The 17,803-nt window shown below is 49.0% G+C and overlaps 1 protein-coding gene across 5 annotated transcripts in view; it reads left to right on the top strand.

Annotated features, from left to right (window-relative positions):
* ZNF280D (zinc finger protein 280D) overlaps positions 1-17,803 on the top strand; it is a 761,599-nt gene that overhangs the window by 340,736 nt on the left and 403,060 nt on the right. For all 5 annotated transcript variants that reach the window (XM_086958356.1, XM_086958358.1, XM_086958354.1 and 2 more), the window contains exon 15: positions 2,568-2,630. In XM_086958356.1, the coding sequence (XP_086814482.1) occupies positions 2,568-2,630 (63 nt within the window). The remainder of the gene's footprint in view (positions 1-2,567; positions 2,631-17,803) is intronic.

Raw genomic sequence — 17,803 nt, 5'->3', positions numbered from 1 at the left:
TGGGGCCATCAGGTACCTGTGGAGTTTTTAATGCCAAACACCCAGCCCCTATACTCAAAATGGCCACAGTGCACTTACAATGCCTATGAATGGCACAGACACTGTAAGGGCATATTGTTCATGCAGTTATGCCTTCACTGGTGGTATGGCGCACTATGCCTTTACCGCTGTAAGGCCTTCTAGAGGGGTGACTTACCTATGCCACAGGGAGTGTTGGGCATGCCACCCTAGGATGGGTGTCATGATGACTCTTCAGTTTAGTCTGCACCAGAAGACACAGCCTACAATGGCAGTGTGTGGGTGTTCAGGTGAGGGGGTCTCTGAAGGTGCAATAATACATGCTGCTTCCATCAGAGACCCTCTCTGGTCTATAGGCCCTTGGTACCAGGGGCACCTTTTACAAGGGACTTACATGAGGCCCAGAGGTGTGCCAATTGTGGAAACAAAGGTACAGTTTTGGGAACAACACAGGCATTACACAGGCCCTGGAAGCCTGATTGGCAGGGGCCCAGGGCACACTCAGTCAAGTTGGCATCTGGTATCTTGCAAAAGGTTTGGGGGTAACCATGCAAAAAGGGGCACTTTCCCACAAAGAAGAAACTTTTGAGCTTTAGCACAGGGCCTTACTAAAGATGCTCACCCTGAAAACCGCATTCCTGGTTGCAATGACATCTCTTCGCAGGTTGAGTGTACTGCAGGCATTTACAATCCCAGAGCCATACTTGCACATCCACAAGGTCAGAATTGTAATGAGCACAGCTCCTCAATTTCTAATAAAAGTCATTTCACATTTCCTCTTAAATTTGTCAATTCAAAAACCATGTTTTTTTTCAAGAACCTAAAGATCAAGCGGAACGAGCTTTACATACACTGGACGCAAGAAGAGTGATCATATACTAAATGTAAAAAACAAAATCTAGTTGGAAGACAAAGCAGTTATTTGTGTCTTTAGCAGACAACAACATTGGGAAATCTGTGACAAAGGGTACGATCTGTAAATGGATTTAAAAAACAATACGACTGTGTTACAAATGCTGGGGTGCAGTTAGATTCTAAACCAACGGCATGTTTTACACCTAAGAAAGGAGCACCTTTCTTGCAAATACACCTTTGCAAGACATTTGCATGGCAGCCACTTCGTCATCAGTGCAAACTTTTACGTAACATTACTGTATAAATAGTCTAATGTACAAGAAAGCTCATGTGGCCGAAAAATATGAAAACATATATTTACAAGTTCACTTCATCCCAACCTTCACGAAGTTTAACAAACCTCTACAAAACCAATGCACAACATGTGAATCCAGGAAAGATTCATACTGCAAAACAAAATAGTTTCTTACTTGTAGGTATGATTTTCCGAATTGGAGATTTTTACCGGATTCACAGGCGAACCATCTAGCTCCCCTTGAAGATGGGAAAGAAGAAGAAAATAAAGACTGAATATGACTAGTACGCGTGGGTGAGGCTGCATGATGTCAGAGGAGCCTGGATAGGACACCAAATGGTGGGTTCATCTACACCAAATAAAAGGACTACGACAAACAGATAGCTAGCTTGACATCTATTGTAGTAATCAGGCATGTACTTGTTATAGATGTGTTTAGTGGTGGCGTGTTACCCCAAGTGCATTCTGGCAACACTGCTCTCTTGAGACTTTTTCCTGAGATTTGACTCTCAACCTCACTGCCTATGTTTTAGCTGCCTATTGCTGCCTTCATCATCTTTTTAGGTCGAGCCTAGGCAGCACATGCGCTGTCTCTTTGAGACATGCTGTTTTCACTTTGGGCTTACAGTCCGGCCACTGCTTTTCATTTGTTCATTTGAGTGCCCTTTAAAAAACCCTTGCTTCCAAGTGGCTTTTGTCCTATTTGTCCCTTCTGTTTCGTTATTTTTTCCCTCTCAAGGAGCAGGCTCCACTTGTTTGTTTTCCTCAGTGGCTAAGTAATCTTCCCATAGTTTCAGAATGGAACTGATCCATGATGTAAGAGTAGAATTGAGTTTACTTCATTGGTAACTTATCTACACTTATTGCAACTTCCTTTTTTCCATTGTCATTGGCCATGCCTGCACCTCAGCCATGTACCTGTTAGTTTGTTTTTCAGTTTACAGGTTACTGTCAAAACACACATAGTGGAGATATGTTGTATATGACTTAAGCATTGCATTCATAGTAAAACATATCCACATATGTGTTTATGGACCACGTCCTGCTTGTGTTGCACTGAATATCAGCGCTGGGACGCTCCCGGGCAGCCATGCGCTATAGAAATCCCAAATTCATTAATTCATTCATTCAATATCTTTGGCGATGCAGTTCAGTTTTGCTCTATTACTTCTGAAGTGCGCCGGTAAGATTTCATTGTAGGATGCTCTTGCTTCTGCAATTAAAGTAGGAATTTACCTCATTAATGATCTTAAGAGCCTTTACTCAATATGTTTGTTTACTAACAAATCTAGTTGTTAAGTACCATTGTATAAAATGTATCATTGTATTTTAAATAGCTATAAAATTAACAGTTCAAACGTTTTATGATGCAATTATTATGTTTGTTCCCTTTTTATAGTTTTCACAGTAATCGTGCAAGTAAGCGATATTCGATTTTTAAGAAGCCGTCGAAAGAGAAGAGGTAATCAATTTCTAATGCTGATGCCTTTTTTGCCAGTTGTCACTTGAACATATCACTGAGACATTTTAATGGATGTAATCTGTTAAATATAATACATAGTAAAATTAATATGTAAATGTGATTCAGTTTAAGCCATGTTAATAAGGAACACAACTTGACATATATCAATCAATCAATCATAACACTTGTATAGCGCACTACTCACCCGTCAGGGTCTCAAGGCGCTTGGGGAAGGGGTCCGCTATTGCTCGAACAGCCTGGTCTTGAGTTGTCTCCTGAAGGCGAGATGGTCCTGGGTCAGCCGAAGATGGATGGGGAGGGATTTCCATGTCTTGGCCGCCAGGTAGGAGAAGGATCTGCCACCAGCGATGGCTCTTCGGATGCGTGGTACGGCGGCGAGAGCGAGGCTTGTAGAACGTAGCTGGCGGGTGGGCGTGTAGAAGGTCAGCTGGTCGTTTAGGTACTTGGGGCCCAGGTCATGGAGAGATTTGTGTGCGTGGGTGAGGAGCCTGAACGTGATCCTCTTGCTGACGGGGAGCCAGTGCAGGTCCTTCAGGTGGCCGGAGATGTGGCTGCGTCGGGGGATGTCCAGGATGAGTCGGGCGGAGGCGTTCTGGATGCGTTGGAGTCTTTTCTGTAGCTTGGCTGTGGTTCCGGCGTAGAGGGTGTTTCCGTAGTCCAGTCGGCTGGTGACGAGTGCCTGGGTAACCGTCTTCCTGGTTTCGGTCGGGATCCATCGGAAGATCCTGCGGAGCATGCGTAGGGTGTTAAAGCATGATGAGGAGACGGCGTTGACTTGTCTGATTATCGAGAGGGAGGAGTCCTGGATGAAGCCCAGGTTGCGTGCGTGGTCTGTTGGCTTGGGAGTGGCGCCCAGGGTGGGGTGCCACCAGGAGTCGTCCCAGGCAGAGGGTGATGGTCCCAGGATGAGGACTTCCGTCTTGTCTGAGCTCAGTTTCAGGCAGCTGTTCTTCATCCCCTCGGCGACGTCTTTCATCCCTTCGTGTAGGCTCGTTCTGGCGGTGGCGGGTTCTCTGGTGCGGGAGAGGATCAGTTGGGTGTCGTCGGCGTAGGAGATGATGTGGAGGTTGTGCTGGCGTGCGATGGCTGCAAGAGGTCTCATGTAGACGTTGAAGAGGGTGGGGCTGAGTGATGATCCCTGCGGTACGCCGCAGATGACTTCGGTGGCCTCGGAGCGAAACCAGGGGAGGCGGACTCTGTGTTCTTCTGGTGAGGAACGAGATGATCCACTCCAGTGCCTTCTCTTGGATACCAATGTTTTGCTTAGGCTTTGAACTAGGGTGCGGTGGTAGACGGTGTCGAACGCTGCAGAGAGGTCCAGGAGGATGAGGGCCGCTGTTTCCCCGTTGTCGAGCAGGGTTCTGATGTCGTCGGTGGCTGCGAGGAGGGCGGTCTCGGTGCTGTGGTTGGCTCGGAAGCCAGACTGGAAGGGGTTGAGGGATCCGTTCGTCTCCAGGAAGGCTGCAAGCTGTCTGTTGACGGTCTTCTCGATGACTTTGGCAGGAAAAGGGAGGAGCGAGATGGGGGCGGAAGTTCTTGAGGCCGGTGGGGTCAGCTGTTGGTTTCTTCAGCAGGAGGGCGTTGAGCTCGGCATGCTTCCAGCTCTCCGGGAAGGTGGCGGTGTTGAAAGAGGTGTTGATGACGTCCCGGAGTTGGGGTGCGATAATGGAGTCGGCCTTGTTGAAGACGTGGTGGGGGCAGGGGTCGGTCGGAGATCCGGAGTGGATGGTGTTCATCGTGTGGGCTGTGTCTTCGGTGGTCACCGTGGTCCCGATGCGGAGGGTGGCGGTGGGGGGCTTTGGTTCGACGGTTGGGTGCGTGGATGCTGCGCTGAAGCTGTTGTGGATGTCGGCGATCTTGCGGTGGAAGAACCAGGCGAGAGAGTCGCAGAGATCTTGTGAAGGAGGGATGTCGTTGTTGCCTGTGCTGGGGTTGGAGAACTCCTTGACGATGCTGAAGAGTTCCTTGCTGTCGTGGGCGTTGTTGTCCAGTCCGTTCCTTCAGTGATTTCTTCTTGGTAGTGCGGATAAGCTGGTGGTGCTTGCGGGTGGCGTGTTTGAGGGCGGTCATGTTGTCTGTGGTCTGGTCGAGGATCCAGGCTTTCTCGAGGGTGCAGTAGTTTTTCTTGGAGTCATTGAGTTCGTCGGTAAACTAGGAGGCTTTCTTGCTTCTGGGTCTGCTGGTAGGGTTCTTTAGTGGCGCGAGGTCGTCTGCGCAGTCTGTCAGCCACTTCGTGAGGTTGCGTGCTGCTTCGTTGGGGTCCGTTGTGCTGGCGGGTGGGTTTTGACTGATGGAGGTGGTGAGCTGCTCGGCGGTGATCTTGCTCCAGCTCCTATAAGGAACCTGTTACGGGTGGTGGTGGATCGTGGTTCTTCTGAAGCTGAAGTGGACGCAGCTGTGGTCGGTCCAGTGAAGTCCGGTGGAGTGGCTGAAGGTGATGTGATTGCTGGATGAGAAGACTGGATCAAGCGTGTGGCCGGCGTAGTAGGTGGGGGTGTTGACCAGTTGCTTGAGTCCGAGGTTCGCAACGTTGTCCAGCAGGGTGGAGGTGTTGCGGTCCTTGTTGTTCTCCAGGTGGTAGTTGAGGTCCCCTAGGAGGATGTTGTCAGCGGAGCGGAGGGCGTGCAGGCTGATGAAGTATGGATGTCTTGGCTGAATTGTGTACGTGGTCCCGGGGGTCTGTAGACGAGGGTGCCTCTGAGGGTCGTCTTTGGGTCGGTGTGTATCTGGAAGTGGAGGTGCTCGGCGGCGGCGAAGGTGTCGTTGGAGTCGGTCGTGATGCGGATGGTGTTCTTGTGTACGATGGCGATGCCTCCTCCAATCTGGTTGACGCGGTCTCTCCGGGTGATCTTATATCCGTCTGGGATGGCGATGGCGATGTCAGGTGCGGAGGAGGCGTCCATCCAGGTTTCTGTGAGGAAGGCGACGTCTGGTGAGGTAGTGTCGAGCAGGTTCCAAAGTTCGATGGCGTGTCTATGTCTGGAGCGGGTGTTGAGCAGGATGCACTTGAGGTGGCTGTTGTTGGTGCTCGGCTTGGTGGATGTGTTGCAGGTCCGGATGCAGGTGAACTTGCAGGCTTGGCAGGTGAAGGGTCCGTGGGTGCGTCTCGGGGTGGCTCAGTGGCAAGCTCTTGATCGGTCGGGTTTGAGTGCGATGAGGGTGGCGGCGTCGTAGGTCCGTCGTGTGGGGAGGCATCGTGGGGGACCAGGGGTCCTGGCGCTGGGCGCGGTCCAGGCGCGGACGGGTGCAGACGGGCTTGCCTTCGGCGCACAACTGCGCACCCGCTGCACGTCAACGCTGTACGTATGCATGGGCGTCATAAGAAGGAGCCGGGAGGGAGGAGCAGCTGGGTGGCAGGAGCAGGGCGGCGAATGGGCAGGAGGGGGGCGGGGCCGCAGGGAGGCAGCGGTGGGAAAGGAGGACAGAGGGCGGCTCAGCGGCGGCTGGGTCGTCTGGGGGAACGAAGAGAAAATGAAGGCAGAAATGGAGGCCAAATCAAGGCTAAAGATGGCAAAAGCACGAGGCAGTAGCAGGGGTGTGTGGGGGCGACCTCGCCTGGTTATAGATGTACTTTACACATGACTTTCTTGTCTGTCGCCCATTTTATCACTATTGAGACTGAAATGGTGACCTAACAACCATCTTTGGTCATTCTCTGTTGCTTGCTCTAGAAGTGTCTCCTTTCTGTCTGGTCTCAACCTGGACCATAGCAAATTCCTTAGTGCTACAGCACCCTTGTTGGACCTGGCCCTTTTTGCAGGGTTATCACCAAACCTTTTGCTTTCCTATATATAAGGCACCCCTAAGGTAGGTCCTAGGTAGTCATATGGGCAGGGTGTTGTATAAGTAAAAGATAGGACATGTACCTTTGTGCTTGGCATGTCTTGGTAGTGACAAACAGCCTAGTCTCCAATACGCGTCTGGGCTGTGTAATAGCGTCCCTTTGTGCATACTTTCTAGACAGCCACAACAATGCAAGGGCTATGTGTGACTGGATACATCTGCATTCATCTGCATACTGATAGTCTTCCTGGGCTGGAAGAGGGAGAAGCGGCTTATACTTAACATTATTTATTTATTTATTTGTTTAAACTTATAAGGCGCACAGCTACCCGCAGTGGGTTTCCCGGCGCCAAGGGATAGACTGGAGAAGAAAAACTACAAGACTTCAGAGAGAGCGAGACAAACTCAAAAAACTGTTCTGAATGATTATTGCTGGAAAAGCCAAGTTTTTAAACCCTTGCGAAACCTGACAAGATCATTTTCCAGCTTCAGCCGTACAGGCATAGCATTCCAAGCTTTGGTAGCCAGGTGAGAAAATGAGCGACCGCCCATCTTCACCAACCTAAATCTAGGAACCACAAAGTCTCCTTTGCCTGCAGATCTAAGAGTATGGCTAGGTATATAAGCATGAATAAGACTTTGAAGGTACCTGGGGGCAGAGCCCTGTTTTATTTTGAAAATATAGCATAGAGCTTTAAATGTAATTCTATTTTTAATTTCAAGCCAATGCAAGTCCCGAAGGGCCATGGATGCAGATGTTTTCCGGGGAACATTGCGTAGTAGTCGTGCGGCCGCATTTTGGACAGTCTGAAGATTTTTCACAGTTGTCACGTCTGCACCGAGATACAATACATTCCCGTAGTCCAGGCGAGATGTTATCAAAGCCTGGACCACAGTCCTTTGTGTGGGGACAGGAAGCATCCACAGTATCTTTTGGAACCATTTTAGTGTAGCAAAGCAAGTAGCAGCTACTTTTACGGCCTGTTGTTGCATAGTAAGCTTTTCGTCGATTAAAAATCCGAGATTGCGAACCTGGGCCACGGGCTTAGGTGTAGGACCCATGCTCTCGGGCCAATGTTGGGGGCCCCCAGAGGTCTTTGTCTTTACCCAGGATCACAATCTCGGTCTTATCGCCGTTTAGCTTAAGGAAATCTTCCTGCATCCATCGTGTTACTTGGGACAGACCCTCTTTAAGAGTTGAACTGTCATTGCCTTCCCTTTTATATAAGGAGAAGATGATTTGTGTGTCATCGGCGTATGAAAATAAATTTAAGCCAGCTTCTTCCACAATAGTGGCCAGGGGTCTAATATAGATGTTAAAAAGTAATGGACTAAGAATAGACCCCTGGGGGACACCATACGTCGATGCACAGACTCTGGAGGAGGCTTTGGCCGAAAAAACCTGAAAGGTACGGCCACTTAGAAAGGACTGTTCGAGGCATGTGGGCTGCTGAATTCATATCTGTGCATAGATTGCCGCCTAGTGTTGGGTCCGGATGATTGCACATTGTTGTCCTGGAAGAGTCTTCGAAGTATCACGAGATAGGTGGCTCCTCCCCTGGACTACAGTGCGCATGGGCATCGCCTCCATCCCCAGATTGTTTTTTTCCGCCATTGGGTTCGGAGGTGTTTCGGTTCCCTCTGTCGGAATCGATAGTTGTTTAACTTTCCTTACTTGAGACCAAAAGGTCTTTAGGTTTGGCGTCGGTATTGTTTATCGTTCGGGTCTGTTTATTCCTCAGATCCGGACACTTGCTGCCCTTCCGCGTGCTCTCGGCGTGGACGGGCCTACACAACGCTCCAGACTACTTAACATGGAACGAACTCCGTTTAAGAGGTGCCCGGTGTGAACCTCAAAGTATTCACACCTCGACGTGCACCCAGTGTGCAACAAGTGTTTGTCGCCGGACCACGATGAGGCCAGGTGTATGGCCTGCTCAAAGTTCCGGTGTAAGAAGACTCTCAAGCTTCGTCGGGCCGCTAGACTCCAGGCCCAGTTATCAGCGCCCCCGCCAGACAACATCTTCGAGGAAGACGTTGACGACGACACCGTTTTACAAGTTTCGGACTCCAGCCCGGCGTCGGAAGATGACAACTACGACGCAGGGGACGAGGAGTTTGAGGAAGTCGTCGGAGAGGTAGGGGACGACGACGGGGCCATTGACACCGTGGAGGATAGCTCAGAGGAGGAGCATCCTCAGACTGACTCAGGGGTCAATCCCCATTCTACGGCCCAGGTCGAGGGATCGCCTTCGGGCCTTACCCAAGATCTCAATACTCGTCCCACGACCCCGCCTCCGGGCCCGGCCACGGACATTGGTGAGGCGCCACCGACGGTATCGAAACCGAAAGCGAAAGTCGCACTGGTGGGACAGAAGGCTCAAGAGGCCTCAGCGCCTAAGAGGTCCAAAATGGCCGCCGTCATCAAGAGCCACGCCAAGATGGCCGACCCGAAGACCCCAGTGTCGAAGCCGAAGGCGAAGACGACCGACGCGGTTGCGTCGGCGCCGAAGATGGTCGAGGTCGATGACCCGAAAAAGGCCTCTAAGAAGCGTCAAGACGACTCCAAAGCTCTGGCTGCGCCGCTTCCGGTCGTCAAGGCCAAGGGTGGTGACGTGTCGGCTCCGAAGACCGTGCCTTTCATCGCCGACCCTATTCCGGACTCAGGGGAATCGCACGGGTCGGGCCAGCCCTCCCCATCCTTAACCAAAAAGGTCACGGAATCCCTTCAACGTATTCGGAAGGACGCATCGGCTCCCGAACCGAAGGATGTGGTGCCGAAGCCTTCACAGAAACCGGCAAAGGCGCAGGCGCCGATACACTTCCCGCTGCCGCCGAAGACGACGCCGAAGGCTTTCGCTCCAAAACATGGGGCCGGGGTGCCCTTGAAGCTGGTGTCGACGCCTAAAGCGTCATTGGTGGTGCCGAAGCCTCGTCTCCATCCACTCGCGGACGAGGAGCGTCGAGAGGTTGTCATCGACGCCAACACAGGCAAACTATCTCTCCTTAAAAGGAAGATCATCTCAGAGACAGTGTTAGAACATTTTCGTATCCCACTCAAAAAGAAGTTGGACTCTGCGGGTACTTCTGCCCCTATAGAGCCTGCATCTCCACAAAATCTAGAACTCTCACCAACTCATTCTAACGCTGGGGAAGGTGACGGAGATGAAGAGGACGAGTACAATTATCCAGCGTACTCGGATCCAGAGGAGGTCAATGAACCTTGGTCTGCTGGAGGCGACACCGAGGACCCTCAGTCGAGTCACGAACCGCAGCTTTTTGCAGCGAAAACTTCTCCAACAGAGGACTCTGCAGCCTTCAACGCTCTAATTGAGAGAGCTGCAGCTAATCATGATGTCGACCTCCATGCGGACCCAGTGGATGTCGATTTTCTGTTTGACACTTTCTCAGTGGCTGAAAAGTCGGTCAAGACATTGCCTATGCTCAAGGGAGTGCTGAAGCACGTGCCAGAGGTTTTCAGGGAGCCCACTCAGGCGCGAGTCGTCAATCCTCGTATTGACAAGAAATACAAGGCAGCGCCCACTGATCCAACGTACATCAAGGGACACTTGCCACTGGATTCTATGGTTGTATCCAACGCACGCAAGCGGGCAAACTCGCAGACCACGGGTGATGCTCCTCCCCCAGACAAAGAATCGAAAATCTTTGAAGCCTCATGAAAACGTATTGCTGCGCAGGCAGCTAATATTTGGCGCATTTCAAACACACAGGCCCTACTTGCACGCTACGATAGGGCGCACTACGACACCCTAGAAACACTTCTTCAGCACTTACCTGATCAGTACAAAGAGGGAGCAGAAATGTTAATTCAGGAGGGGAAGCTAATCACCAACGCTTCCATTAAGTGTGCACTGGACGTGGCCGATACCGCCTCCAGGGCTGTAAACACTAGCGTGTTACTGCGTAGGCATGCATGGCTTAGGATATCAGGCTTCAAACCAGACATACAGACAACCATCTTGAATCAAACAGTTAATCCAGACCACCTGTTTGGCCCTGAAGTGGATGCAACCCTTGAAAAAATGAAAAAAGACACGGACACTGCTAAGTCTATGGGGGCCCTCCAGTCCCAGCAGTTTCGGGGTGGTTCCTTTCGCCGCTCCAATAATAGAGGCACCTCAAGGGGTCAGGCATCGCAATCCACTCAGTACTATAAAAGCAACACCCAGACCTCATACACCAACAAGGGTAGAGGTGGTTACAGGGGCAACAACGTCAAAGGCAGGGGACGTGGAAACAACAGCTCCAGGTCCTCCACCACCAACAAACAGTGACGCCTTGTCACTGCCCCCCGACCACGCAACACCGGTCGGGGGGAGACTCCAGCAGTTCCTGCCCGCGTGGAAATCCATCACCACGGACAGGTGAGTCAAATCTCTTATCCAGTACGGTTACTGTCTGGAACTTACTTCCACTTCACCGAACATACCTCCAAAAAACCGTCCTATGTCCGGCGAGCACTTGCACTTGTTGCAGCAGGAGGTCATAGTCATGCTGCAAAAAGGGGCAATAGAGCTCGTGCCACTGCAAGAAAGGGGAACAGGAGTTTACTCTCTGTACTTTCTAATCCCCAAAAAGGACGGATCCCTCAGGCCCATCCTGGACCTCAGGCCCCTCAACTGGTACATTCTGTCAGAACACTTCCATATGCTCACGTTGCAGCAGGTTCTCCCTCTGCTCCTCCAGGGGGATTTCCTGGCTACTCTGGATCTCAAGGATGCATACTTTCACATTCCCCTGCATCCTTCACACAGGAAGTACCTCAGGTTCACAATTCAAGACCAGCACTACCAGTTCACGGTTCTGCCTTTCGGGGTCACCACAGCGCCCAGGGTCTTTACAAAGTGCCTGGCGACTGTGGCGGCGCATCTAAGACGTCAAAACATCCACGTCTACCCCTATCTGGACGACTGGCTCATTCAAGCACAGTCGGAACAACAGTGCGCGGAACACGTGTCCCGCACGATTCATCTCCTGCACGATCTGGGATTCTCACTGAATTACCCAAAATCCCATCTCCAGCCCGCCCATATACGGCAGTATCTGGGCGCGACAATAAACACTCTGGCAGCCACTGCGCAGCCAAATTCAATGAGAGTCGCCAGTATTCAGACGCTGATCCAACGATTCAGACCTCAGCACTCGCTTCCAGCGAAGGTGTTCATGCAGTTGATAGGCATGATGGCCTCCTGCATCGCCATTGTCCCGCACGCGAGGTTACATATGCGTCCGCTTCAGGAGTGCCTAGCACGTCAGTGGACTCAGGCTCACGGGCAACTAACAGACCTAGTGTTGGTGAGCGGTCGGGCGTACAACTCTCTGCATTGGTGGACTCCACAAAACCTTTGCAAGGGCCGACCGTTCCAAGAGCCTGTGCCACAGATTATCCTGACGACGGACGCTTCTCTCCAGGGATGGGGAGCGCATGTACTCCACTACACAGTGCAGGGACTATGGACACTATAGCAAAGGAAGATGCACATCAACGTATTGGAACTGATGGCGATCTTCATGGCCTTAAAGGCATTCAAAGTACATCTGTGCAACAAGGTCGTGTTGATCCAGACGGACAACATGACGGCCATGTACTACATTCAGAAACAGGGGGGCACACACTCTCCGCAGCTGTCTCATCTGGCTCAGAGCATGTGGAAGTGGGCCATTCAAAGGAACATTTTCCTGATGGCAGAACATCTCCCAGGCAAAGACAATCAGATGGCGGACCTGCTCAGCAGGCACAGCCACCAAATGCACGAGTGGGTGATACATCCATCAGTACTCCAACCGTACTTCCAAAGGTGGGGTCATCCAGAGATAGACCTGTTCGCCACAAGGGAGAACGCAAAATGCCAAAGCTTCGCCGCCAGGTTCCCACACCCGCAATCGCAGGGCAATGCGATATGGATGAACTGGTCAGGCAGATTTGCGTACGCTTTTCCCCCAGCACCTCTGATACCGCTGGTGGCACGCAAGCTCAGGCAGCACTCGATGACTCTCATCCTGGTTGCTCCAACGTGGGCTCGCCAACCATGGTACACCACGTTTCTGGAACTTTCCGTGGTACCGCATCAAAGGCTTCATCTCACACCCAGCCTTCTGACGCAGAGCCATGGCGGCATTCAGCACCCAGATCCGCAACAGCTCAACCTGGCGATCTGGCTCCTGAAGTCCTAGAGTTTGGCTACCTCAATCTTCCCCCCGATTGCATGGACATCATTCGGGAGGCAAGGAAGCCCACTACTAGAGCATGTTATGTGGCTAAATGGAAGCGGTTTGTCATTTTTTGTGCAAACCACGACATTAACCCGCTAGATGCTTCCATTCAGAACATCATTTGTTACCTGTTCCATCTGTACTAATGCAATTTGGCGTATTCTTCCATCCGCATTCACCTGTCTGCGATGGCCGCATACCTCCAGAATAGGCAACACCTATCACTTTTTAAGGTTCCTGCTATCAAGGCATTTCTGGAAGGACTCAAAAGGGTCATTCCACCACGGACACCACCAGCTCCAGAATGGAACCTCAATGTGGTTCTTACAAGGCTGATGGGTCCTCCTTTCGAGCCACTACACTCTTGTGAGCTTCAGTTTCTGACTTGGAAGGTGGCTTTCTTAGTAGCAATTACATCGCTACGGAGGGTTAGTGAGTTGCAGGCTCTCACCATCCAAGAACCTTTTTTCCAAGTCCATGCCAACAGGGTGGTGCTCCGCACTAACCCTAAATTTCTACCCAAGGTTGTATCTCAATTCCACATAAACCAGACAATTGAGTTGCCAGTGTTTTTTCAAAATCCTGAGTCGCTGGCGGAGCGGATGCTCCACACCCTTGACGTTAAAAGAGCGTTAATGTACTACATTGACAGGACAAAGGATTTTCGAAAGACCAAGCAACTTTTCGTTGCATTTGCCTCACACCACAAGGGTAACGCTATTTCCAAGGCTGGTATCGCTAGGTGGATCGTAAAATGCATTCAGATCTGTTACGCTAAGGCTAAACGCACTCTCACAATTCCACCAAGAGCCCACTCCACCAGAAAGTTGGGGGCCTCTATGGCTTTCTTTGGGAACATTCCTTTAGAGGATATTTGTAGGGCAGCCACATGGTCTACCACACATACTTTTACTAAACATTACTGTGTAGACGTGCACTCTAAACAGCAGGCAGCTGTTGGTCAGGCTGTTCTCAAAACACTTTTTCAAACTGCTGCAGCTGGCACGGGCGGCCGCCAATGATAGGAGGACTGCTATGTATTCAATGCACAGATATGAATTCAGCAGCCCACATGCCTCGAACTGCAAATGCTACTTACCAGTATGCATCTGTTCTTGGCATGTAGGGCTGCTGACATTCAAATCGCCCGCCCTCCTCCCCGGCGCCTGTAGCAGCTGCAGTATTCATATTTATATATGCTCATAGCATGGGCATCACTCACATAGTTCACTCCATCTCGGCCAATGGCTAAAAACAATCTGGGGATGGAGGCGATGCCCATGCGCGCTGTAGTCCAGGGGAGGAGCCACCTATCTCGTGATATTTCGAAGACTCTTCCAGGACAACAATGTGCTATCATCCGGACCCAACACTAGGCGGCGATCTATGCACAGATATGAATGTCAGCAGCCCTACATGCCAAGAACAGATGCATACTGGTAAGTAGCATTTGCATTATCCAAGTTAGGGCGGAACCCCCAACTCACAAAGATTGGAGGGCTGTGAGAAGAATGGAGTGAGACACAGTATCGAACGCAGCGCTTAAATCCAGCAGGATAAGCGTCGATGTCTCCCCGCGATCGACACTGTGTCTCAAATTCTCAGTCACCCCCAAAAGAGTAGTTTCAGTAGAGTGGTGGGCCCTGAACCCAGATTGTGACAGGTGTAAATAACCCGCGCTTTCCACCAGATGAGATAGTTGGGAGTTAATGTGCCTCTCTAAGATTTTAGAAAAAATCGACAATAATGAAATGGGTCTATAATTGGATAAATGTAAGGTATCCGCACCTGCTTTTTTCAACAAGGGGACTACCATCGCGTGTTTCCATTTCTGTGGAACACATGATTCAGTTAACGAAGTATTCAACATTTGTATAGGTTGTGTCCTGTCCTCATACAAAGGGTTATTTACCGCCTACTAATCGTCTGGAGCCAGGGCTTGAAAGAAAGGGATTGTTGTGCACTTCTGCGGGTTCCTCTGAAGTCCCCCCCTTTATCAAAGACATTTTTCGGTACAAGTACTGGGGCTCTGACCCCATGTTATTAGACACTGTGTGAGACTTGTAGCCAGACACTGCTGGCTTTAGAATCAGCACATTAGTTTACATTAGATTAAAGCTTATAAAGCGCTTAGTTACTCCAATGGAGTGTTCCCGCGTTAAGACATCCCAGTCTGTGAAATAGTCACTTTCCAGATATGTGGAGATATAAATCTTCTTTATTGAGATAGAGGTGTACAGCGTCCTATCCACAAACAACTCAGCTGCAACTGACACAAAGCTAGGCAACATGTCATGGCATTCTAGATTATACAATTAGCAAGGTTCTGTAAAGGACAGGCATAGACTGTATACATTACTACACAGCATTACTACACACCTTCCCCCAAACAACATATGAAGAGGAATGAAGTGGAATAAAATGCAAGGAGATAATACAAGCAAGAAAAAGAAAAGAAAAAAGAAAAACAAAAAAAACAAGTGCAATTATTTAAGAACATAGTCAGATAATTTGGCAGGCTTATTATGTAAACGTGTGCTCCTTCGGAGCGGAATTTCCCCTTTATGAAGAACAGAGTGTTGAATATTACCATCGGAAATAACTTGTCGTAACGGAGAAATCCTATTCAAATTCCAAATGCGACCATTTTCTAATTTGATGGCATTAAGAAACAATTTAGTGACTAAGAGAGGAGCAGAATATTTCTTGCCTCCAGCCCTCAGAGGTAACCTGACTCTAACGTAATCACCAACTGCAACCTTAGTGCGTGAAACAGCATGTCTCTTATCAAAATGTATCTTTCTTTTTTGAATTTAAGCTTCTCTTTTTCCACCCAGTCTTGATCAGTACCAATTTCAGAAGAAACAAGATTCCTTCTCATCCAAGTTTGGAACATGTAAGTGTTAGGCACACGACCCCTGAAAAGCTCAAAAGGGATCTTTTCAGTAATAGTGTGTGGAGTTAAACGATAAACCATAACCCTCTCAAACAAAGCAGCTTTCCAGTCGCTACCTTGTTGTTTTGCCCTCCTTAAGTACACTGTTAAACCTCTCCACCATCCCATTTGATTCTGGGTGGTAGAGAGAGCACCGCTTGTGGACAATCCCTTTTTGACACAAGAAATTCTCCATCTCTTTTGACACGAATTGCACACCGTTGTCAGTCAACAGTGACTCAGGAAGACCCTCTCTGCTAAAAACATCAAGTAGAAACCTCACAACATCTTTGGTCTCAATACTCTGAGTAATCTTAAATTCTGGCCAACGAGAAAACATGTCGATTAGTACCAACACGTAAAATTGTGAGCCTTTTGAGGAAACAGGACCATGAAGGTCCAAAGCAACATGTTGCCAGCAACGAGTAGGGGCCTCACGTATTAACATGGGCTGAACCCTAGTCTTACAAATTTTGTCATATGCAGTACATTTCACACAATCCCTTACCATGCGTTCGACTTGAAGATCAATACCCGGCCACCAAAAATGTAAACGGATCCTTTCCTTGGTTTTTGAAATGCCTTGGTGACCCATGTGAGCTAATTTCACGATTTTGCATCTCAAGGAACTAGGTGGAATCAACCGTGTACCCCTCCAAAGCAAATAGTCTCTAACAGAAAGTTCATACCTGACATCCCAGTATTTTTTAACCTCTTCACCTAACTCTTTTATGTTAGTCCAACCACCAGACACCAACCTACATACATCAATCAGAGACAGGTCAAGTTTAAATGCTTCCCTCCAATCAGCTTCAGAGACAACACTATCCACGATCTCACAAACCTTAAATTCATCAAATTGCCAAGTGTCATCATCATCAAGAGATCCATCAATGGAACCACTCACAACCAAACAAGACAAACAATCGGCAACTTTATTTTCAACGCCTGGCAAATTATTTAATAACAAAGTCGTAATCTTGTAGAGCAATGACACATTTACATATCCGAGAAGAAATGGCATCTAAAGACTTTTTCCCAAACACATCCTTCAAGAGTTTGTGATCTGAATGGACAACAAAGTTAGTACCCCACAAAAACTTCTTGAGTTTCTTTATTGCCCAATAGATGCACAAGGCCTCTTTCTCTATGACTGAATAAAGGAGCTCTGGACCAACAAGCGCTCTAGAGAGAAAGAGTATGGTTACTACTTTTCCATCTTTCACTTGTTTAAGTACTGCGCCTAAGCCATGCGAACTTGCACCAGTAATCAAAACAGAATCTAAAGCAGAATCAAAACTGTGCAAGGAAGAGGCAGATACCAGAGATTGTTTAATATCATCAAACTCCACCTGACACTTAGAGGACCAAGAAAATTTCACACCCTTCTTCAGACGAGACCTTAACTCAACAGTACGTGAAGCAAACTGAGGTATAAACTTGTTATAATATTCCGTCATCCCCAGGAAAGTCACCAACTCGTCTCTTGACTGTGGAACAGGTAAGTCAATAATAGTCCTAACTAAACGATCTTTAGGTTTAACACCATCACCAGCCAAACAATGACCTAGATAGTCTATCTCTGTGAGGTTGAATTTACACTTGTTTTCTCTTAAAGTGAGACCTTTTAAACTGAAACGTTCCAGAACAGACCTCAACCTAGCATCATGTTCAGTTTGATCAGCACCAAAAACCAATACATCATCTTGATAAATTTTAATACCGCTTGTCCCTGCCAAAACATCTTCCATTACCCTTTGAAAGACAGAAGCGGTGGAGATCAACCCAAAGGGAAGACGAGTAAACTTGAAAGTTCAAAAAAGGAGTTATAAAGGCTGTTAACTACATAGATTCCTCATCAATCTTAACTTGATGATACGCAGCATGTAAATCTAAAGAAGAGAACACACGAGCACCATCCAACTGTGTCAGCATTTCTGTTATATTGGGAAGTGGGTATTTGTCTGAGACAACCTCCCGATTCAAGGCGCGAAGGTCAACACAGAAACTAATCTCACCTGAAGCCTTGCGAGCTAAAACAACAGGAGAAATCCACTCACTAGCTTCCGTTTCAACGATGATGCCCTCTGACTTCAATTTCTCAATCTCACACAACATGGAGTCTTTCATGGCCAAAGGAACGTTGCGAACTTTCCAGGTGACAGGCTTACAATTGGGTTTCAGAACAATATGATGAGTG

This window comes from Lissotriton vulgaris, chromosome 2_1 (genome assembly GCF_964263255.1).
Source record: "Lissotriton vulgaris chromosome 2_1, aLisVul1.2, whole genome shotgun sequence".
Classification (NCBI taxonomy): domain Eukaryota; kingdom Metazoa; phylum Chordata; class Amphibia; order Caudata; family Salamandridae; genus Lissotriton; species Lissotriton vulgaris.
Note: the sequence above shows the minus strand (reverse complement) of the source record. Positions and strands in the feature narration are given on the sequence as shown.